General features: G+C 40.9%; 1 protein-coding gene across 3 annotated transcripts in view; it reads right to left on the reverse strand.

Moving 5' to 3' along the window:
• CALCR (calcitonin receptor) overlaps positions 1-21284 on the reverse strand; it is a 151955-nt gene that overhangs the window by 33025 nt on the left and 97646 nt on the right. For all 3 annotated transcript variants that reach the window (XM_079948452.1, XM_079948453.1, XM_079948451.1), the window contains 2 exons: positions 20192-20283; positions 17687-17813 (listed from right to left, as the gene is read on the reverse strand). In XM_079948452.1, the coding sequence (XP_079804578.1) occupies positions 17687-17813; positions 20192-20283 (219 nt within the window). The remainder of the gene's footprint in view (positions 1-17686; positions 17814-20191; positions 20284-21284) is intronic.

Below are 21284 nucleotides of genomic sequence, written 5' to 3' on the forward strand. Positions count from 1 at the left end.
GGGATATAGCAACATCACCTAGTGCTACTACGAAACTTCTGGTTCTGAAAACAGTACCATGGGGCAGGCCAAATGGATGCCAGCTGGGATATGGCAAGTGGTCAAAAAGAAACAACGTAAAGTGTATATACCATATGAAGTACCCTATGCAGGTGATCTGATCTTATCAAAATGTCTGCATCTTTCTTTTTTAAAGGTAATGCTTTTAGAGACACACACATCCATCCGGACACTGCATATGTAGTAAATAGAGCACTTTCATCCAAAAAGTGGCATTGAGACTCAGCAATCAACAACAGGTCGGTTCTCAATTATGGGACTCTGGGCCCTTGACTTCCTCAGGTTTAATCCAAAATCATGCCACTTGATAGCCTTCTAAGAACAGTAGCTAAGAGGACCACTGCAAAAGGTATTGAGAGCAGGTGCCCCCAGTAATTCAAGAACTGCAAAAGGCCACTTCTGATGTACTTTGACGCCTTTGTCAACTTGTCCTTTGCTCTTGATAAAACAAGACTGCAAAAGAAAGCTAGCTACTGAAGCCCCAGTGTTACTTTTTCCGCATGGATAAAGCCTTTTGCAACAATAGTTGAATGCAGCCATGAGAGCAGAGTTGAATGAAGCAGTGGAAATAGAGAAAGAGTGAGTTATCTGGAGGAGTCCAGCTTCTCTGAGAGGTACAGCATGTGAGCATCCCAAAGAGCTAAGGAGTTACTGTTATTTGTATTTCATCTCATTGTTCCTCCAATGGGCACAGAGTGGCATAGATGGGCTACTGCCCTTTGCCCTCACAACAACCTGGTGAGGTGGGCTGCACCGAGGCAGACTGACTAAACTAGTAATGCAGTGAGACTGAATTTGAACCCAGATCTCTATATTCCCAGTCCAACATTTTAACCACTATACAACACTGGCTTTCTCTGTGGAGTTGGGTTGTACTGCTTATTCAAAAGCATTTCCCCTGCTTCTCCTGAAGCAGGTCGTCAGAACAACGCGGTGAAGTGGATTGGGCTGAGGTACACTAAGCCATCATGCAGTGAGGCCAAATGGGGATTTGAACCCAGATCTCTACTAGATTTCTAGTCAAACACCTTAACCACTATACCAGACTGGGGGTCTCTTTAGAGTTGGGTCACATATGACTATCCTAAAGTGTCTCTTAAAGGAGATCCTATTAAATTTCTGCCGACTGGCCTGCAGCTCCATTGTAATCTGAGCCAAATCAGTTTTTTAAAAAATGGGTGGAAAAAGAAGAAAATTTTCCTAAAATCTGAATTATTTCTAATCCTGGGGTTCTTTGCTTGTGGCTTAATTTACTGTCTTATGTCATTCAGAAGGACTTAATCCGAATGTCCTTTAGGAATATAAGCTCTCTGCTTGTGATACAGAGTTGTTTAGATTCCATGGTGTCATTTGTTGGAGGCTGATGTATTTATTGCTGATCAGAGCTCAATGTGACGGCCTTTTCCAGTCATACAGTTCAGTGTCCAGACACTGTGAGCTTTTAGGACACTTAATTTCATTATGTTGCCCCATGTTCCTACATGTCTTCTGTATTTCCATTCTCTCGGTCACATGCAGCAATTGCAGTTTGTTTTCTGATTTAAATTCTGCATCCATCTTCTGAGTTATTTATGGCTTTCTGAGAAGCTTAGTCTCTTGATGTGTAATAGCTTTGGGAAAGCTATTAGACAGGGCATGAGGGATGCATCTGGCTAGCGCTTAGAGTCGCGTCTCATCAATTTGAAAATATATTAGAAAATATTAGAATGAAGAGTTCAGACCTAGCAATACATCAAGATGAACTGCGTTGAAAGAAATAGTGTTGAGGACATGGTAAACATCAGTCTTCACTTGCAAATATTTACGGAATTTTTCATTCATGCTGAAGTGGTTTAAAAGGAATTTCATTTTAATTAATTAGCCTCTCTCAGTCAGCCACTATATACTAATAAGCTTCCAAGTGAGTGTAGAGGCAGCCCTCAAGATCAGGCTTCCTCAACCTCAGCCCTCCAGATGTTTTGAGACTACAATTCCCATCATCCCTGACCACTGGTCCTGCTAGCTAGGGATCATCGGAGTTGTAGGCCAAAACATCTGGATGGCCGAGTTTGAGGAAGATCAATAGCTAAAGGAACCCATTTCCAGTCTTCTCAGTGTCAGAGCCTGCTGCTGCTATCACTCACTCACTCACTCACTCACTCACTCATTCACCCACCTATATTTCAGCAGAAGATGTCTTCTTCTAACAGCCCAGAGGAACAAGGAAGTTGCAATGAAGATATGCTGCAATTATACAGGGTGTCTTTTAAAAGAGGCCCCGTGGAACATGTGTACTCTGTAACCATGGGGCCTCTTTTAAAGGATTCACCCTGTACATCCTACATAAACCCTGTGAGTTGTTGAATTACGTATAAGCATTTAGGGTGAGATGTAGTAGCTGCTGCATCATTGCTATTCAGCAAAAGGGAGTGATGTGAGCAGAGCCAGGACTTCATGGTGGGCTAGGCAGTATAGCTTAGTGGTGCTCCAAGATCAGGGGTGGCCCACCCATGACGCAAGGTGGGGCAGCAGCCTCGGGTGGCAGGATCCACAGGGGCAGCAAATTCCAAGGTAGATATTTATTCCTCTCTTGTTACTGATGTAGATCTTCACTTACCCTTCTCCCCTAGCAGGAAGGGAGGTACCATTTTGTAGCTCGCCACAAGTGCCAAAATGTCTTGGGCCAGCCCTGTCCTAGATGCCTTCCAACCACCACCACTGGATGCAGTTTAATGTTATTATGCGGCTCTAGGTATGTGAAGAAGTGTCTAAGTGGTAAACTTAGAGGAATCAAGTGTAGGAAAAGCAGAATCCTAAAAAGAAATACCAGATACTTGGAAGGATGCTTTCATTACTTTAATCCCAAAACAAGACTCAGATCTGTCGCAAGTTAAGAATTACAGGCCGATCTTGCTGTTAAATGTTGATTATAAAATTTTCGCAGGAATACTGGCAAGTAGAGTTAAAAACATATGGTCAGAATATATCCATGGAGATCAGGCGGGCTTTCTGCCGGGCAGGCAAATGAAAGATAATATTAGAAATATAATAAATTCTATAGAATACTTGTCTGCCAGGTATGATAAGCAAGCCATAATGATGTTCGTGGATGCAGAGAAAGCATTCGATAATATAGTTTGGGACTTTTTACTAAAACAGCTAGAATATATGGAGGTCGGTATGAACTTCTTCAACGGAATAAAGGCAATCTATACGGAGCAAAAGGCCAAATTGATTATAAACAACGTGGTGTCAGAAGAAATAATGGTAGCGAAGGGTACAAGACAGGGTTGCCCACTCTCCCCGTTGCTATTTATAATAGTACTGGAAGTTCTTCTGAACTCAATAAGACAAAATAAGAAAATAAAAGGGATTAGAATTGGTCAAAATGAATATAAAGTTAAGGCGTTCGCAGACGATTTAGTAATAACAACAGAAGACCCGCTGAACTCAATAAAAGAGATATTGGAAGAACTGGATCAATTTGGTAAGGTGGCTGGTTTTAAGTTAAACAAAAGAAAGACTAAAATAATGGTGAAGAATTTAGATTCGAAGGCAATCGAGGAATTACAACAACAAACAGAAATAGAAGTGGCCAAAAAGGTAAAATATCTAGGAATATGGATAACCCCGAAAAATATAGACCTATTTAAGAATAACTATGAGCAGGTATGGAAAGAGATAAAAAAGGACTTGGAGAGGTGGGGGAAGCTGAGATTGTCATTCTGGGGTAGGATAGCTTTAATTAAGATGAACGTTCTCCCGAGAATGTTATTTCTGTTCCAGAACTTACCGATAATCAAGGGCACTAAGATATTTAAAGAGTGGCAAAGAGGAATCTCAAAATATGTCTGGCAGGGCAAAAAACCAAGGATTAAGTTTAAATTGTTAACAGAAGCTAAAGAAAGAGGGGGATTCGCTCTGCCAGATCTGAAATTATATTATGAGGCATCGTGCCTTTGCTGGGTGAAAACGTGGATAAAATTGGAAAATAAGGAACTATTAGACCTGGAGGGGTTCGACAACAGAGCAGGATGGCATGCGTACTTATGGCAGGGGAAGAGGAAGCACAAGGGTTTTGCAACGCATATTTTTAAAGGCCCCCTAATGGAAGTTTGGGAGAGAAATAGATTTTTACTAGAACCTAAAGTACCACACTGGCTATCCCCATTGGAAGTTATGAGCGTGAAAAAAGTAAACATGAGAGGTGATTGGATAACTTATGAACAATTGTTAACAAAAGTAGGGGGGGCATGGAAACTGAAACCATATGACCAGGTTAAAGAAAAAGTCTATGATTGGTTACACTATTTCCAAATAAACGAAATGTTTAGACAAGACGTTAAAGAGAGAGGATTCGCGGATAAAGAATCTAAATTCCAGACTGAAATAATAAACAATGATTACAAAATTCTTTCTAAAACGTATAATATGCTATTAGAGTATAACTTGATAGATGAGGAAGTGAAGTCTGTGATGATTCATTGGGCAAGGGACATCGGCCATAATATATACTATGAAGAATGGGAGAAACTCTGGAAAAAAAATCTTAAATTTACAGCTTGCATAACGTTAAAAGAGAACCTCATGAAGATGTTTTACCGTTGGTATATAACACCTGCAAAATTAGCAAAAATATATAAAACTTGTAATAAATGCTGGAAATGCAGGGAAAAAGAGGGATCCTTCTTCCACATGTGGTGGGACTGCAGAAAGGTCAAAGGCTTTTGGGAAAGTGTATATAATGAAATGAAAAGTATATTAAGATATAACTTTGGGAAAAAGCCGGAGGCTTTTCTGCTAGGCCTAGCAGGAAGTGATATAAAGAACAATGATAGTAAATTCTTCCAATATGCAACAACGGCCGCAAGGGTCCTATTGGCCCAAAATTGGAAACAACAGAACATACCGACGCTTGAGGAATGGAGAGCAAAACTACTAGAATACGCGGAGATCGACAGATTGACGGGGAAAATTAGATATTTAAAAGACCAAAGGTTCATTGAGGATTGGGGGAAATTTGTGGAATATCTGGAAAATATAAGTGAAGGTCAGATAACGCTAGTTGGGTTTAAAAAAGCTCTGTGAAAAGGTTGGAATATTGTCTAAAGAGAAAAAGAAGGAAAGAGAAAATAATGTCAATATAAGCTAGGATTTGTGTGAATTTGTTAAATTAGCGTATGGATGATTTCAGGGGAAGCTGAAGGAAGTCTTATAGAAAGAAATCTGTGATAACAAGGCGTAAATTGTTTTACTTTCTTGTTTGTTATGATTTAAAAAACAATAAAAATTATGCAGAAAAAAAAAAAAGGAAAAGCAGAATCCTGAATGAATTTTGCTTGGCACAGAGCCAATTCAGCACTACTTACGTATCTAGTATGCTGAAAAACAACATGACAAGATGCACTGATTCCCTGCAAATCCACTTAAACGTTACTTCTGTGTTCCAATGGGACTTGGGACTTGTCTGCACATCCAGCAAAGTGAGGTGGAAATGCAGTGGAAAAGTTTTAAGGTGGTAGAATGGACTGTATTTATTTCAATTTGTGGATGGAGAATCATTTTTTAAAAAGGGGAAAAAAGAATGCTCCATTACTCTAACAAGACACTCTACAATCAGAAAACTAATGCAGCAGGAAATAAGCTGGGACAGAACCTTTTCCCTTGTCATGCTAGTTCTTAACTGGATGAAGCTTGTTATATGGGAGAACAATAACAAACAAAGAAAGGCAATCCCCCACAGTCAGACTATTCTGCTATGCCAGAAATCTCACTTCGTTCTACTGCGTATGTAGACCAGGCTAGAAATCACAGGTAAGCTGCAAAGAGCTGTTACATGAGACATCTGTTTAAGCCCTCAATATTCACATGCCCCTGGTGACCTGTCTCAAAAATCAACAGTGCTAAAGTTCTAGTAAATCATAGAAGGAGTTGGAAGGGACCAGGAGGGTCATCTTAGTCCAGCCCCCTGCAATGCAGGAATATTTTGCCCAATGTGGGGCTCAAACACACAACCCTGAGATTAAGAGCCTCATGCTCTAGCAACTGAGCTATGTTGATGGACAACTGCTGAAAAATTTGCTCCGCTGTCTGTTAGCATTGAAAATGGCTCATCATTTTATTACATTTGTCATTTGATTTCAGATCATAAGACATCAGGAGATTTTCCGCAGACAATATAATTCAGTCTTAAATGAGTTTGCGTTGGGTTTGGATCGCTAAGCTCCCTCTGCTTATTAGATCAGCGCTCTAGGACAGCATGCCTAAATTCCAAGTGTCCATAGATTCTAATAAGTAAGTGTCAGGGACTCAGCGGGAGCGCAGGGAGGAGAGGAGATGGAAAGCGAGGGGGAGCAATCCGAGGGCAGCGTAGGAGAATATGACAGCAGCCCGATAGATTCCATGAGCCTCTCCAGCGAATCGGAAGATTCACAGAAGGGGGCGCCGATGGGCAGGGCAAGGGGCGACCCAAGGGGGACACCCCAGAAGCAAGGGGCCACCGGGGACTCCCAGAGCAGCAGTTGCAAATCAGGACCAGCTTCCCCACCAGAGCGTAGTGGGGGGGAGGAGTCCCAGGTGTCAGAGCACACATATGCACCACCAGCGAGAGAAGATGAGTCAGGGTGGACCACGCCTCCATCGGAGAGCGAGTTAACGGTTAAGAGGAAAGTTGCAGGCTGGGCGCGCGTGCCAAGTTCAAAGGTACAGGCGAGTGGCACAGAAGGTAGCCCGGATAGGGAACCAGGTCCTAAAGCCCGCCGGAAGGAGGGGCAAGAATCGTCAGGGTCAGCGTCAGAGGAGTCCAGGAAGGATGAGACCCTAGCGGGCAGGAGGGCCCAGAGGAGAAAGGAATTTAGGAAGAGGTGGAGCAAAGCGAGAGTCTTAAACTGGTGTGGAGGGGGAGGAGACTCAGACAGGACTTCGCCGGTCTAAGGTCGGGATGTAGAGCTGCACGCTGCGGCTTTGAAATGGAGACTGAATCTCAATAAAGACTTTTGTACATAACTACAGCCTAGCGTTGGTCCTCTGTGAGCTGGGACCTGGAGGCAGCTCTGACAATAAGCAACAGACCTTTTCCAAAATAACACAAGGCTCAACAGTGCAGCTTTAAATCAGTTTTCTGTCAGAACGTATTATACCCGTTCATATGCCATTACCTGTTTTCAGATTTTGAGCTGTTCACTAAAACCTATTTCAGTTAGCAAAGTGTAAGTTGAGGACTCCTCCCAAGAGTGATGATTTCATTTACTTTTTATCCACGTTAAACACCTCCCACCCACCCCAGTGGTCGCATCCACACCATACATTTAAAGCACATGGCTTCCCCAAAGAATCCTGGGATCTGTAGTTTACCCACCACAGAGCTGTAATTTCCAGCAGCACCAACAAACTACAGTTCCCAGGATTCTTGGAGGCAAGTCATATGCTTTAAATATATGGTATGGATGTGACTAGTGTGTCGTGGGTCTTTACAGCCATTCGCAACATTATCCAAAAAGCTACTGGCCCAATTAGAATAGTACATGCCTATGCAATCTACATCGTAGGAACACAAGAGCCCTGTCATGGACAGATTCCTCTCACCCCTACTTAAAAGTTCTGCGCCTTCTATGTAGTCAGGGTTCTATAATGCCTGAAGAGGGCAAAATAATTTGTCTATAAAAGGTGATGATTCGATTCCTGAGATCAGAGAGGTTTTCCTCTGTGTTTGGGTACAAATGGACACCATTTTGAATCAAGGGGGCAGGCTAAACCTTTCAAAACTGCTTGATCTTTAACCACTGATTTAAAAAATGTGCTGATTTTTTGGATTCTTAGAATTCCCAAGCAACACTGTACGAGGCTACTAGTTTTTAACCTTATCAACTGGATCCTCTTGCTATAGATGACCAATACTTCTTATTCTAACGACAAGAAGCAGAAATCATATCCATCAGTTATCAGCACCCGAGGCTGATGAAAAGGACAGTTAAGTATGTCAACACAGTACAGAAATGGTGGATCAGTGTCAAAATCTATTTTAACAGTTACTACACTCCAAACAACACTCCCCCCCCCCAAGAGACTCAGTCTCCACAAAACATTAATGGTAATCGCTATATTTTTTGGGTGAATGTTCAAAACTGGATAAGATTCCAGAAGGCTACTTTGAATGATGTTCCCTTAGCATACAAGTCTAATGGAAGGGGGAAATTAAGTCCAATGCAAATGGAGAGACTAATGATGATAAATTGGAAGAAAATACCTTCTCCATCAAGATGCCAGAAGAAACACAATGGCAAACACTATAGAAGCCAGGTCAGTCTGCCCTTGCCTTATTAAGCGTGCTGATCTTTAAAACACTGGTCACATATTGTGCTTACTGACAGAGCTTAAATGTAGATTTACAGATTCCTGAAATCCACTTAAGCTTCTAGGTTTCTGCCTGCCAGATTGTTTCCTAAATTCTGTGACTCATTTAGTGACAGCAGATGAACAGCAAAGATCTTATCGCCATGCAGAGCTGCTGGTAATATGGAGGAAATAAGAGAGATTCCTATAGCAGAAGGAGGGCAGGCCCCTGGTGGGGTGGGTTACTCAATCAGTTTTCTGCTGGCCATTGTCTTCTCTACTACCATGGTTACTAGCCATTACAACTATGTTCTGCCTCCATGGTTGGAGACTATAATGCTTCTGAAACCAGCTGCTGGAAGCCGCTGAAAGGACCAGTGGTCTTGTGCTCAGGTTCTGCTTGTGCATTACCCACAGACTTCTGGTTGGCCACTGTTAGAAAAAGGATGCTGGACTACATGGGCCATTGGCCTGATCCAGCAAGTTCTTCTTATATTCTCACAATAACCCTCCTCAAGTAAAGATATGGGGTTCTGTATCTTTCTTCTTGGAGGGTAGTAGTGGAAGGAAACAGCTTGGGTGATTCTGAGGGTGGGGGAAGAGTTGGCAGGCAAAAGTAAGTAATGTTCTTTTCAGACACCCATCCTGTGCTCCTGACTCCAATCTCCACTAGCTGCTTTTCATTTAAAAAGGAGAAGAAATCTATATGGCAGGACATGTAATGTGTAATTTGACCTTTGACTTTCACCACTGTGTTGTAGTAGGTAGACTCCCGGCGGTAACTTAATGGTAAGTCGCTTTCTCCAGTTTACCCCACAGAGTTATTGTGAGGTTAGAATGGGATAACGTCATGTGTGCCACCCTGAGCGACTTGAATGAATGGGATAAAATTTTACAAATTGATGCTGTTATTATTCATTCATTCATTAGTTACACAAAAAACACCTAATACAGCCCAGTAACAAACAGTTAAATGTGTGTATGTGTGTATGAAAGAGAGACTCAGCCTAACCTCTAAAAATAATTATCACAAGCATCAGAACCACTCCCCACTCCAAACACCGTAAACACAATCACCACTAAAACTGATCAAACTACTTCTACCTGTGGGTGAACTTGGAGGAAGGCCTCTGAAGATGACATTAGAACTATACAGGCTCATACAGGAAGAGAGGTATTGGGGTCTTGAGCCATGTAAGGCTTATCAGTTAAAACCAGCGCTTTGAATTGGGCCCAGAAACTGATCAGAAACCAATGCAGGTGGACGCTCAGACTGTCTCATCCCTCTTAGCCTTCTGACCACAGTATTCTGCCACAGCTGCAGTTTCTGAACCGTTCTAAAGGCAGTTCCATGTAAAATGCATTGTAGCAATTTGTGGGTTTCCTGGAACACAAGACCACCGAAGACTTGTTATCCACACCCAAGTAGGGGCATAGCCGGGTGCCAACCTAAGCTGGAGCAATGAATCTAAGAGCTCCTCACTACCACAAGATATGGCAGTATGAAGACTGAACCAAGAGGAAGAGGAAACAAAGTGAAGAGGAATGAGGGGAAAGAAAGTAGGAGTAGAAAATCTAATAACTGTTTGCAGTTTTGTCAGTCTGATTCTTTGCCCAGCAGAGAAGTTAAGACCCCATCCCCTGGATTCCTATATGGCCAGGCAGATGTCATCCACAAGAGGTGAGGGTTGCGACCTGCTATTCGCTGGCAGAAACCTTATAGCAATTTTCTATACTTTAACTTCTATGTGAACACTAAATCTTAAAAGATTTGCATTCAAATACAAGTGGATTGTGTGAAGGCTAACGAATGCTAACTGGGATATAAAAGGGACTATCTTTTAAACTTTGCCTTGCAAAGGATTCACTAAAACAGATCAAAAGTAATTGTAACTGGGGAACAGCAAATTCCTGCTGAGTCATGCCTCATTACCAACCCGGTTTCATATCTCCCCTATATGGATTCAAATAATGGCCTGTCGTGCTAAAAGACTCAGTATGGCACTTTTCAAAAGAATATAAAAATATTACACTTTTTCTAATTTCACTCAGGGATTGTTTAACATTTCCTTTCTAATGCTACTCAAGAGAATTATTATTATTATTATTATCATCATCATCATTGTCCATTATATCACTATTTTTAGTTGCTTTTCTTTGAAAACTGTAACCCAAAACAACCCTAATATATGCTTAACTCTTGCACTGAAATAAAGGGCAAATAGATTTCAATTCGCTTTTTCTCATTGATCTATTTCAATTTCAACAGTCTTCTAGACAGTTTTAGGTTGGTTCTAGTACAGCTCAAGTTATTCTGAGCTAGGGTGTAGTGTGTATTAAATCTGCAAGTAATATCAAAAGGAGCTGGAAACTGAACCAGAGAAGACTGGGGTAATATTATTAGCAATGTTCTAAAAAGCCTAGTAAAGTCTCATTTGCACAGCATTGCAGTAGAACAGGGGTGGAAAACCTATGGCCTTTCATTTGCTACAGGACTACAACTCCCATCATCCCTGACCACTGGCCATGGCGGCTAGGACTAGCACCCAACAACATTTGGAAGGCTACAGGGTCACCCACCCATGCCAAGGACTCAGAATAGAACTGCCAAGGTGACAAACGTTTTAGAAGATATATTTTTTTAATGTGATAGAAGCCTAAAGTGATCTGGTATGTTTTATGTAATTAAAAAAAATATGGAAGGGGCAACATTTTTTATATTTAGCAAAAATATTACAACAAGGATGGAAAACTCAGAATTACAAAATAAAAAGGATGGCGTGTCAGATAAGATAAAGAAGTTGAAAAACTTCCCTCCAGTTAAGAGCAATAAGAGCAGTTAATTAATGCAATTCCCTTTGTAGAGAGGATGTGACAACAGAGAAGGGTATGTATAATTAGCAGAAAGTCTTGTGGGAATCCCCCCCCCCCATTCCCGCTCTCTGGCTGAACCTAAATTCTCAGCTGGAGTCACTTTACTGCAAATGGGGACAGATCAAAATAGCTCTCAGAAGCAGTGGGAGAGTGATAAGGGTTTGCTCAGCTTATCTGACGTGCCACAGAGACAAGAGAATGCTTTTGCTGAGAACAGCATGGCTGGAGATCTTTTCTGACTTGGGGACTTTGAAGAGCAGGATGGAAATATATCTGTATGAAGCTCATCAAACAAATGAATGTGAGCAGAAGGTATATGGAAAAATAATAGTAAGAAAAAGGCTCTGATCCAGGCAACGTCAGTTGTGTCCAATGGAAAACAACGTTCCTTAAACTAGTCAGGACTAACTTTATTTTCTTCTTCACCCTAAGGCTGCTGGGCAGGTTACATAAACTAAGATCCCATAAGAAAAGAATAGTCAACAAACCATTCAACTATTTTAATAAAGGAACTAAAAACACCATTTGCAAGGTGGACAACTAAAAATGTGTTATGAATTTGAGGGTGCAAGACCGTCTAACTTTCAAATCACGCTAGTGCCTGTGATAGTTAGATTCATGCATGTAATTAAGTGTCAAAAGTCAATTAAGTCAAGACTAGCCTCTTGTATGAGGTGTTTAATTACACTTGCTTTAAAAACTAAGTGTCAGACTACCTAGAGGTTAGAATCAAAGGAACCGTAGTATTCTAGGCACAGTGCATTTTACATTGTAATCCTAGCCAAATTAACAAGCGTTAATGAAGTCAGGCAGACTTTGAAGCCCCTTTTTTTGAGAGCAGGAGAGCAGGTACTGTCTTAAAGCTCTCCACACCTAGTCGCTTAAAAGAGATGCATGGCTCCAGGTGCTCTAAGAGGAAACTGGTTTTCTAGATGCATTTCAATTGGAGTTTAGGTCCACTTTTGGCACAGAAACTGCTGTGATCACCCAGTACGACAACCTCAGTTGGGAGAGAGCTGGGGCGGGGGGGGGGGAATGTGTCCCTGTTAATACTCCTCAACCTCTCAGTGGCTTTCAATACCATTGGCTATGGGCCCGTCTGGAGTGACTGTCCGAGTTGGGGGCGGGTGGCACTGTTTTGTGGTGGTTCCGGTCCTACTTGGAGGGTGGTGTTTGGGGAGTGCTCTTCAGCCCCATGGAAACTTCAATGTGTGGTTCCTCTGGGTTCTATTTTACCCTCTATGCTGTTTAACATCTACATGAAGCCAGTGAGTGGGTTTATCCAGAGTTTTGGAATATGTGGTCAGCAATATGCTGGTGACACACAGCCCTACTTCTCCTTTTCATCTACAGGTGAGGCAGTGGATGTGTTGGACCCTTGTCTTGTTTTGGTAATGAACTAGACAAGAGTCAACAAACTGAAGCTCAATCCAGATAAGACTCAGGCCCTGTTAGTGGGTGGTTCCCTACACTGGATAGATGGGGTTACCCACTTCCCTTAAAGGAGTGATTATGAAACTTGAGGGCATTCCTGAATCCTCTGCTGTTGCTTGGCTCAGGTTACTGAGTGCTTTCCATCAGCTTTGGCTGGTGGTCCAGTTGCACCCCTATCTGGACAGAGATAGCCACATGCACCTCTATGGGGGAAGGAGTTTACTGCTTTGGGGCTGCCACAGAGAAAGCTCTTTTACTGCCTCCCCTGCAGATGAGGGCTGTGACACTCCCCACAGATCCCTGACGGCTGCGGCACTACCAACAAGACCTCTTCCACTGATCAGGATATCCAAACTGGTACATATTTGTTCCACTGGTCATGGTAGGACTTAGCTGTGGCTAGCTTGGTCTGAAAACCTTCAACAAATGCTATCAATTTCAATTACCTTTAACTTCTTTTTATCTTTCTCTGAGGAAAATCTAGGTGCACCGTGATCTATTATAGATGCCTGTCTATTTCTCAAGATAGAGTAAGGTCACATCTCAGCCCTGTCTGCTTAAGGTTTCTGCCAATAGACTGCAGGTCAGCACTATGTCAGAAATAACACACCTGAATTATTCAGGTATTTGAGGTGGCCCTGGCTGCCCTTTAGGAATTGCAACAAGCTCCTTGCAAGATGTTTGGCTTCAGCTACGTCCATGGTTGGGTCGGTGGTGGGGAGGGAGAACACCACAGTGTTTTTAAATCACTGAAGTAAAAACACAGTTCAGACTGAGATCTCCAGTTTATTTTCAAGGGCCTAGAATTCAGCCTTGCTACGAGAAAAGGGTTTTTTTTTTTTTTTTTTAAAACCATTCTCAAAGGCATTGTGAGGCAGTGTAACAAATGTTTCCTGCTGAATTTCAGTTGGGGAAAAGTGAACATTTACCTAGTAAAAACAAACAAAAACGGAAGTATATATTTCTGTCTGTACAGCACTATCCTTTCCCTTTCTCGTCTGTGTACTCATTTCAGCTGCACCCTCAGGTAATACAGAAAAATCAATTTTGTCTTTTGTTCCATAAATTACACAGGAATTTCTCTTTGCACTTTAACAGAACAAACTGCAGTGCTTTCTCTCTGTCCTCTCATTCTCACCTCTTTGTACAAAAAACTCCATTAGAATTGAGCTACAGTGACATACTAATTGTAATGATTAGCTCAATTGTTATCAATGTCTACCTGCCATTCCTATCGTTGTTTTATTTAATTTCTTACATTTCCATTTCTTTCCTCTAAGGAGCTCAAAGTGGTGTGTATGGTTCTCCCGATACCCATTTTATCCTCACAACAACCTGTGAGGTAGGTTGGGCTGAAAGACTGTCCAACGCTCACTCAAGGTAATGTATATCAATTGACCAATGTATTACTGCTCTTCTTTGGCAGGGGTGGGAACAGAGAAATGATGCAGACCATCATATTTGCCTGAAATTTATAACATGCTCTGAGCTTTAGGCTCTTCTTTGTGGATTAACAAAGCTATGTCTCAAATTTTAAATTGATGATTACATTTTATTTGGATGGCATGCATGCCTATGGTATGGAAAGGCAATTATATATATGAGCTTCTCAAACCATATAATCAGAAAAAACCTCTATACAGTTTGGGGAAAATATAAAAAACCTATTAGAAAGAAAAACATTGCTGTGTTTATCACTGACAGAAGTCCTCTCAAGGAAAAAAATTAACACAGAAACAAACTAGAGTACATATAGAGATCTTCTAAATCTCATTGGGGAGGAATACAAACTGAAAGAATATGATGAGATAAAAGACCAAATGACAGATTGGTTAAGTTATTACCAGTTAAGGGCAAAATTTAAATTAGACAAAATATACAGTTTTGCTGGAAAGACCTCACAGTTTGAAGATATTAAGATCCAATGCCTAAATATTGTCAAAAATGTATAACTTATTACTTGAGTGGGAGACTATGGAGGAAACAGTAAAATCTACAATGATAAGTTGGGCTAGGGACGTTGGACACAATATAGATTTTATACTATGGGAACAACTGTGGAAAGTAAATATAAGATTTACGGCATGCTATACGTTAAGAGAAAAGTTTATGAAGGTGCAGCATAGGTGGTATCTGACACCCAACAGATTAGCAAAAATGTCAAAATCAATAAAAGGTAACTGTTAGAAGTGTAAAACAACAGAAGGAAGCTTCTACGACATGTGCTGGTCATGTAGCATAATTAAAAATTATTGGGAAATGATTTATACTGAACTTAAAATATGTTTAAAAAATATTTTGTTAAAAACCCAGTAGCACTACTGTTAGGGCTAAAAACTACAGAAGTTTCCAAAAGAGAAAGCAATTTGTTTCTATATGCTACAACGGCCGGCTGTGTATTATTAGCACCAAAATGGAAAACAGATAAAGTGCCAAAAAAAGAAGACTGGCATATTAAACTGTTAGAATGTGCAGAGTTAGCAGAGATGACCACTAGAATAAGAAATCAAAACGATCTAAGATATAAAGAAGACTGGATACTATTTACAGAATATATGGAAAAGAACTATAAGCAAACAATTTACCTAGCAGGATGGTAACTTTTTCAGCAGAGTAAGACATCAATAAAGTATATAAAAGTGGTCACAATAGACGAGGTGAACTAACAAAACATGATGAAAAGAGGGGCTAAAAGGAACCATAGAAGAAGAGAAGTCAATGAATGTTTTCTGATTTTTTTGTCGATTATTTAAAATCTTTGAAAGGAAAGATTTCTCTTTGTTGTATCATTTTTGTTGATGCTTTGTTGATGTGGAATGCTATCAGAAAATCAAATAAATAAAATATGGAAAAAGAACAAAGCTATGTCTTAGAAACCCAGGAAGCTACATGATATATCTAGTCAGACTATTACTCCATCTAGCCCTGTATTGTCTACTCTGATTGCAGTTGCTCTCTAGGGCAGTGGTGGAGAACCTCTAGCATGTGGGTCTCATGAGGCCTGCTAGGCCTCCATCTGCCCTACGTGATATCAAATGTGGGATCATAAAGGGTCTGGAAACCCAGCCTTATGAGGAATGTTTGAGGGAATTGGGTATGTTTAGCCTAGTAAAGGGGAGACTGGGATGAGATACGATAGCCATCTTTAAATATCTAAAGGGCTGTTACATGGAAGATGGAGCAAGCTTGTTTTCTCCTGCTCCAGAGGGTAGAACCCAAACCAATGGATTCAAGTTATAAGAAAGTAGATTCTGACTAAACATCAAGAACTTTCTGACAGTAAGAGCTGTTTGACAATGGAATTGACTCCCAAAAGAGGTGGTGGACTTTTCTTCCTTGACAGTTTTTAAGCAGAGGTTGGGTGACCACCTGCCATGGATGCTTTAGTAGAGACTGCTGAACTGCAGGGGGTTGCAGGAGACCTTGGGGTCCCTTCCAGCTCTACAATTGTATGATGATATGAGGTGCTGATTGGTGGCAGCTCCAAAGCCCTGTGCCAGGTCCCTTGTACAGCACTTTGCAAGCCTCAACAACCATGTCATAATGGCATCAGCTAATTGGCAGGAGGGTGGTCTCACCAACCTGTCAAACTTCACTCACAAGTGGGTGGGAGAGTTAAAGATCTGGCCCACTGGCTGGCTCTCAGGGCAAAGTGATCCACCTCACCGCACTACCTGATCTTTTTAACTGGAGATGCCAGGGATTGATAGGAAGATGTATAAATACCCCAAAAGTAAATGAAGGTGAATGCTCAATAAATACTGGAAGCAATCTAACTGCTGTGTAAACTCTATGCAAGTAAATCAGGATGATTGCTAATAAATAGGTCATCTGGAGAAGGCCTTTTAGATTTTTATTTTTTACATATATCCAGAAATAATTGCCTTCCTAAAGTGCCATTTACTGCCAGAAGCCTGACATTATTCTCTTTATTTAGAATATTTACACCCCACTTTGCAGCCCCAAGAAGCTCCTCAAGCAATTTACAAAAGGTTCTCACAATGAAACCACATTTCACCTTGCACATCTTCAATTTTACCTTGCATATTTATCTTCTGATAGCAAAAGTACTTTGATCCAACTATTTGCATAAAAATGGAAACATGGCAGTGGGAACAAATGCAAGATACTTTTAGAGAATTCTCAATGGAGGAAAATCTCTCCTAAAACATAACAATTTTCTGTAGCTTAATACATGCAGAGATACAAATGGACCTCTAGTGAACTTAATATGAATCACTGGCCCGTGCATTAACAAAGATGTACAAACATTTGTTGGCTTAAACTAAAGGCTTAGGAAAAATGAGACACCTAACAGCTTTATCCTATAAGGGAATGTGTCAAGCAGCAAAGGGAACTGACTGCATAGAGCACTAAGTAGCAAACTGCCATAATAGCAGACATATGTGGCATAGATAGCGGTACCACATATCTACTCAGAAGTCCAATGGACAGAGGATTGTAGCCTAAGGCTGCAATCCTACGCACAGTTACCTAGGAGTAAGCTGCGTTGAACTGAGTGGGACTTAAGTGGAAGCAGATAGGCATTGGATCGGGTTGTATTGAAGGTGTTCTTTCTCCTTTCTGAACCACTAAAATTCCTGCAGATGACCATAACCTTATGTGGCTCTTTTTGCAAGACAAATAAGAATATGGGCCAACACCACAGCAATCAGTCTCTCACCCATGTCATGTACATTTCACCACCAATCAACAACATGGGGCACATCCTAAGGAAAATGTACTCCATAAGGGGTGCTACAGGGACATTAGGTGTCTGTGAGGAGTTATGGAATCAGATAAATTTGATACAAGGCTGTTTTGTGGATCAGCCCAACGTTCTTTGCAACATGAAATTTCCCCCTGAACAATAATCCAGGATCTTACTTTAAAGGAAGATTTTGTGATGGCGAGACATTTGTCCTCTTAGCTTTCAGAGCCAAGAGTTCAAAACCCTCCTGTTTGTAACAGATTCTCCACCTAGCAATGTAAAGGAAAGAATACTTACCGGGTCCTTTTTTACCAGGTTTCGATCAGACACTACTGCAATGAGGTGGGCGAGTGTAAACACAGAGTTAAGAACGTAAGAAAGAAACAAATTCTTGTGCAGTGTTATCCTTTGACAGCTGAGGCTCCTGAAAGATACGCACCACAAATTGTAAATTAGTGTTTTGATTCTTATGTCACTTTTTAGCAAGCGCATGCTGGCAAGTTTTTTTCCCTGAAGAATGCAATCTGGCAACAGGCAGTTGGAAACCCATGGCTGGCAATGAACCCATGGGAGCCAAACATTTTGCTTAAAGATGCATGCTTTCCAAATCACACTTAAAAGGACCTCTCAAACCTGTTTTCTGTCTGAGCCCTATAGGCTCAAACTGTACACTACAGGCAGAAAGGTGCCCTGATACGAAGTGGCATTTTTGTGTACATACAAATTGCAAACAGCAAATGAGGAGATGTTCTTCAAAACACTTAGATGGAAATTACATAATGCCGTAGGAATGGGTAATCAACTAAGCAAGGAATTTTAACCTGGAATTTCCCTGGATGTCAGGGAGATTTGTATTCATATTCTGCATGGTTTTTATTCCTTCTTGGATTCCACAAGAATGAGAGACTTATTTCCTGCTTGATTGTGGCCAACATAATCAAGGAAGTGACCTATTTTTCAAGATTTCCACACTCTACAGCCAAAATTTTACTTGAACTAATCACAAATTATTGTGTCATTAAATCACTAGACTCATTGACACAGAGAACAGCAGTGCTATTGTATGTTTGGACTGGCCATCAGTAGTTGGGATAGTAGAACAACCAAAAAAAGCTCCTACATGTATACTAGAATGTGGACAAAGTGATACAATTGCTTACATTGAATTTCACCTGCTATTTTGTTGCCCATTCATCCCAGCGTGAAGAGTTCCTTCTGAAGTTCTTTACAACCTGCACTGGAAGTTGCTAGCCTAAATAATTTAGGGTACCCACCCTGTCCACCCAACTTGGCATCCTGATTGCAGATCATTCAGTACACTAAATAGAAGCTGCTGACTTCCTTCCTTTATGACCACTTAATTCTATCCTCTGTTTCCTATTTCTGTAAATAGACTATTGGGGCACATACCCATGTCCTTTCTTATTCATGCTCAGGCTATTCATTTCTGTTTCTGCAATGACTGCAGAAAGCATGAACAGGAATATGCCAGAAGTGGCTCACCAGGTGGGAGGAAATGTAACACTAGCTTCTGAGCAGGTGAATTGCAGTTGCTTACCAGAAGGTGGAGGGACAGAGGCAAGTCTGGAGCGTACAAATATCCAGACTATTATTCTCACAAACCATGAAGCAAGTTTCATCAGAGGAGCAAACTCAGCAGACAAGCAGTGAACCACCTTTTAGCCCAAGGATCAAAATAAGCCCCATGTTTAGGACCGTATGCTGTTAGTGGAGGCAGTAAAACTAAAAGAATGTTGTTGTTGTTTAAGAAAACATTAAGAAAACACCATGCCTGCAACCATGGGTGAGTAGCCCCTAAACACTGCAGTGAATTTTCCCCTCCTCAAATCACTGAAATGCTCCACACAAATTAGATACCTGCAAATAGGCTAGTGAATTTGGAGGAGACATTTTTATTTAGCCCTCATTTGGAGCAGGAGAGAATTATTTAAGAATAATAAACTGAAGCACTATAACAGCATTCCATGTTGTGCATGAATGGAATGGCCGGTTGCATCGGTACGTCACACAAAACCATGGTTTAGTGAAACAGAACTGAGACTTGGGCTCATGTACTCTCCCCTCTCTTCCTCTTTTGCAGCTGGGAGGAGGATTTTGGCAGCATTTAATTTCAGTTTCCTTGAATCTTGGCTTGTTGTGTCTGTTGGAACAAGGAATCGCAATTCATTCCAAACCAGTAAGCTTCATAACAAATTATTTCAGAATGGATTATTTTGAAACTAATCATTGTTAGGAATAAAACACGATTCCTCATCTAGGCAGCATGGCAAGCTGAGATTCAGAGAAACTGAAAAGATACACTGTCAAAATCCTCCTACCAGACTTGCAAGAGAAGGAGGTGTGGGGAGAAGGGGAGAGTGCAAGTTCTAGGTTCATTGTGTCTCCATTCTGCATGTGCAGTTTACAACAGGTAAGATAATTTATTTGAGCTAGACGTATGTAACCTGGAAGGAAGTCCTACAGAGTACAGTGGGATTTACTTCCAAGTAAACATGCACAGGGTGGCGCTGTAGATCTACTTTGGTAAGGAAAGTAGTAGGCAATCTTCCGTTACACAGAATAGCACATCAGAATTTGTCTGTTTTGAATTTTTTTGCATAATTTCAGGTAGGCATGGTGCTGTACCTTCAATGAGATGGAACAAAATGGAATTTGAATAAGGTTATTTCTAGTCACTGTAGGCTGATGAGCGAATTGTTGCATTGCATGGAACTGAGGATGACTGGTTGCTGTCGTTGAAGAAAAAAAGTCATTGAAGAAAAGAAAGAAAAGAATACTTACTTGAAATGGAAGAAGATTCCCAAGGAAATCAACAGGGAGGTTATAGACAAAGCGTGTCCTACTATAGTCATATAGTAAAGGATGAATACCATCTGAAATTTAAAGAGAAGCAACAAATGGCAATATTTTTGTTTGCTTAGACATCCTTTTGAGACATAGATATTAGGTATGTATATTCTCATTTGAAAAATGCTAAAGTTGACGTCCCTCCATGTGTTGAAGATTTAAATGTACATAGATTTAGTTAAAGAGCTATAAGACCATATGTAGTCATGGGTCAGGAAGAACACGTCCCTTCATATTCATTTCTGAGCCTTATCCCATGAATTGTTATAGAATTCTATAACATTTTGGAAGGAAATGGATCAAAACATACAAACTTTATATTACTAATATAAACCCCTATAGTATGGTACTGATATAGCTATAAGCACAGTACACTTTTGAAAGATGATATGGCTCATCATGAAGCCAAGTGAACTGAGGAAAATGCTTCCTGCTTCACTCAAGGTATTTTGGGGGCAGTGCGGGGGGGGGGGGGGGGAGAGATGCCTGACAGCTACTAGGACTCTAGTCATTCTTCATATAACCACGTTGAAGCTGGAAGAATTTGTTTCAGCCACTCTCATTGAAACAAAATAATTAAAAACCACAGAGGAAACAGAAATCATTTTTCTACAAAGGGATCACTCTCTTTCTTTCTCTCTCTCTCTCCCCCCCCCCCAATAAATTGCAGTTGGTTTCAGATGCCTGGACTACTTTGATGCTCTACTGCACATCATTTCTATTTTATTTGTCTCTGCATTTAGGATAAATGATTGCCAGAGTTCTCACCGAGAATAGAATATCATTACTTCTTCTTACAAAGGGATACAGATTTCATTAGAATATTAAAAGCCATATTTATCAATCTAATTAGACTTTTCCACAGAATTATGTGCTGAGTATTAGGCCACAGCTGGGTCTAAATGTCACAAACAAAATGGAAAAGTCCTCTAACCAACAGCAGCCTACAAGTTTACAGAATGGGAAAAAAGGGGGGTGTGGGAAGGATTATTCCCTATCCAGTGATAGACAACAAGCTTCAACTGCC

The sequence above is a fragment of the Podarcis cretensis genome (genome assembly GCF_951804945.1).
Source record: "Podarcis cretensis genome assembly, chromosome: 12".
In the NCBI taxonomy this organism is placed as follows: Eukaryota; Metazoa; Chordata; class Lepidosauria; order Squamata; family Lacertidae; genus Podarcis; species Podarcis cretensis.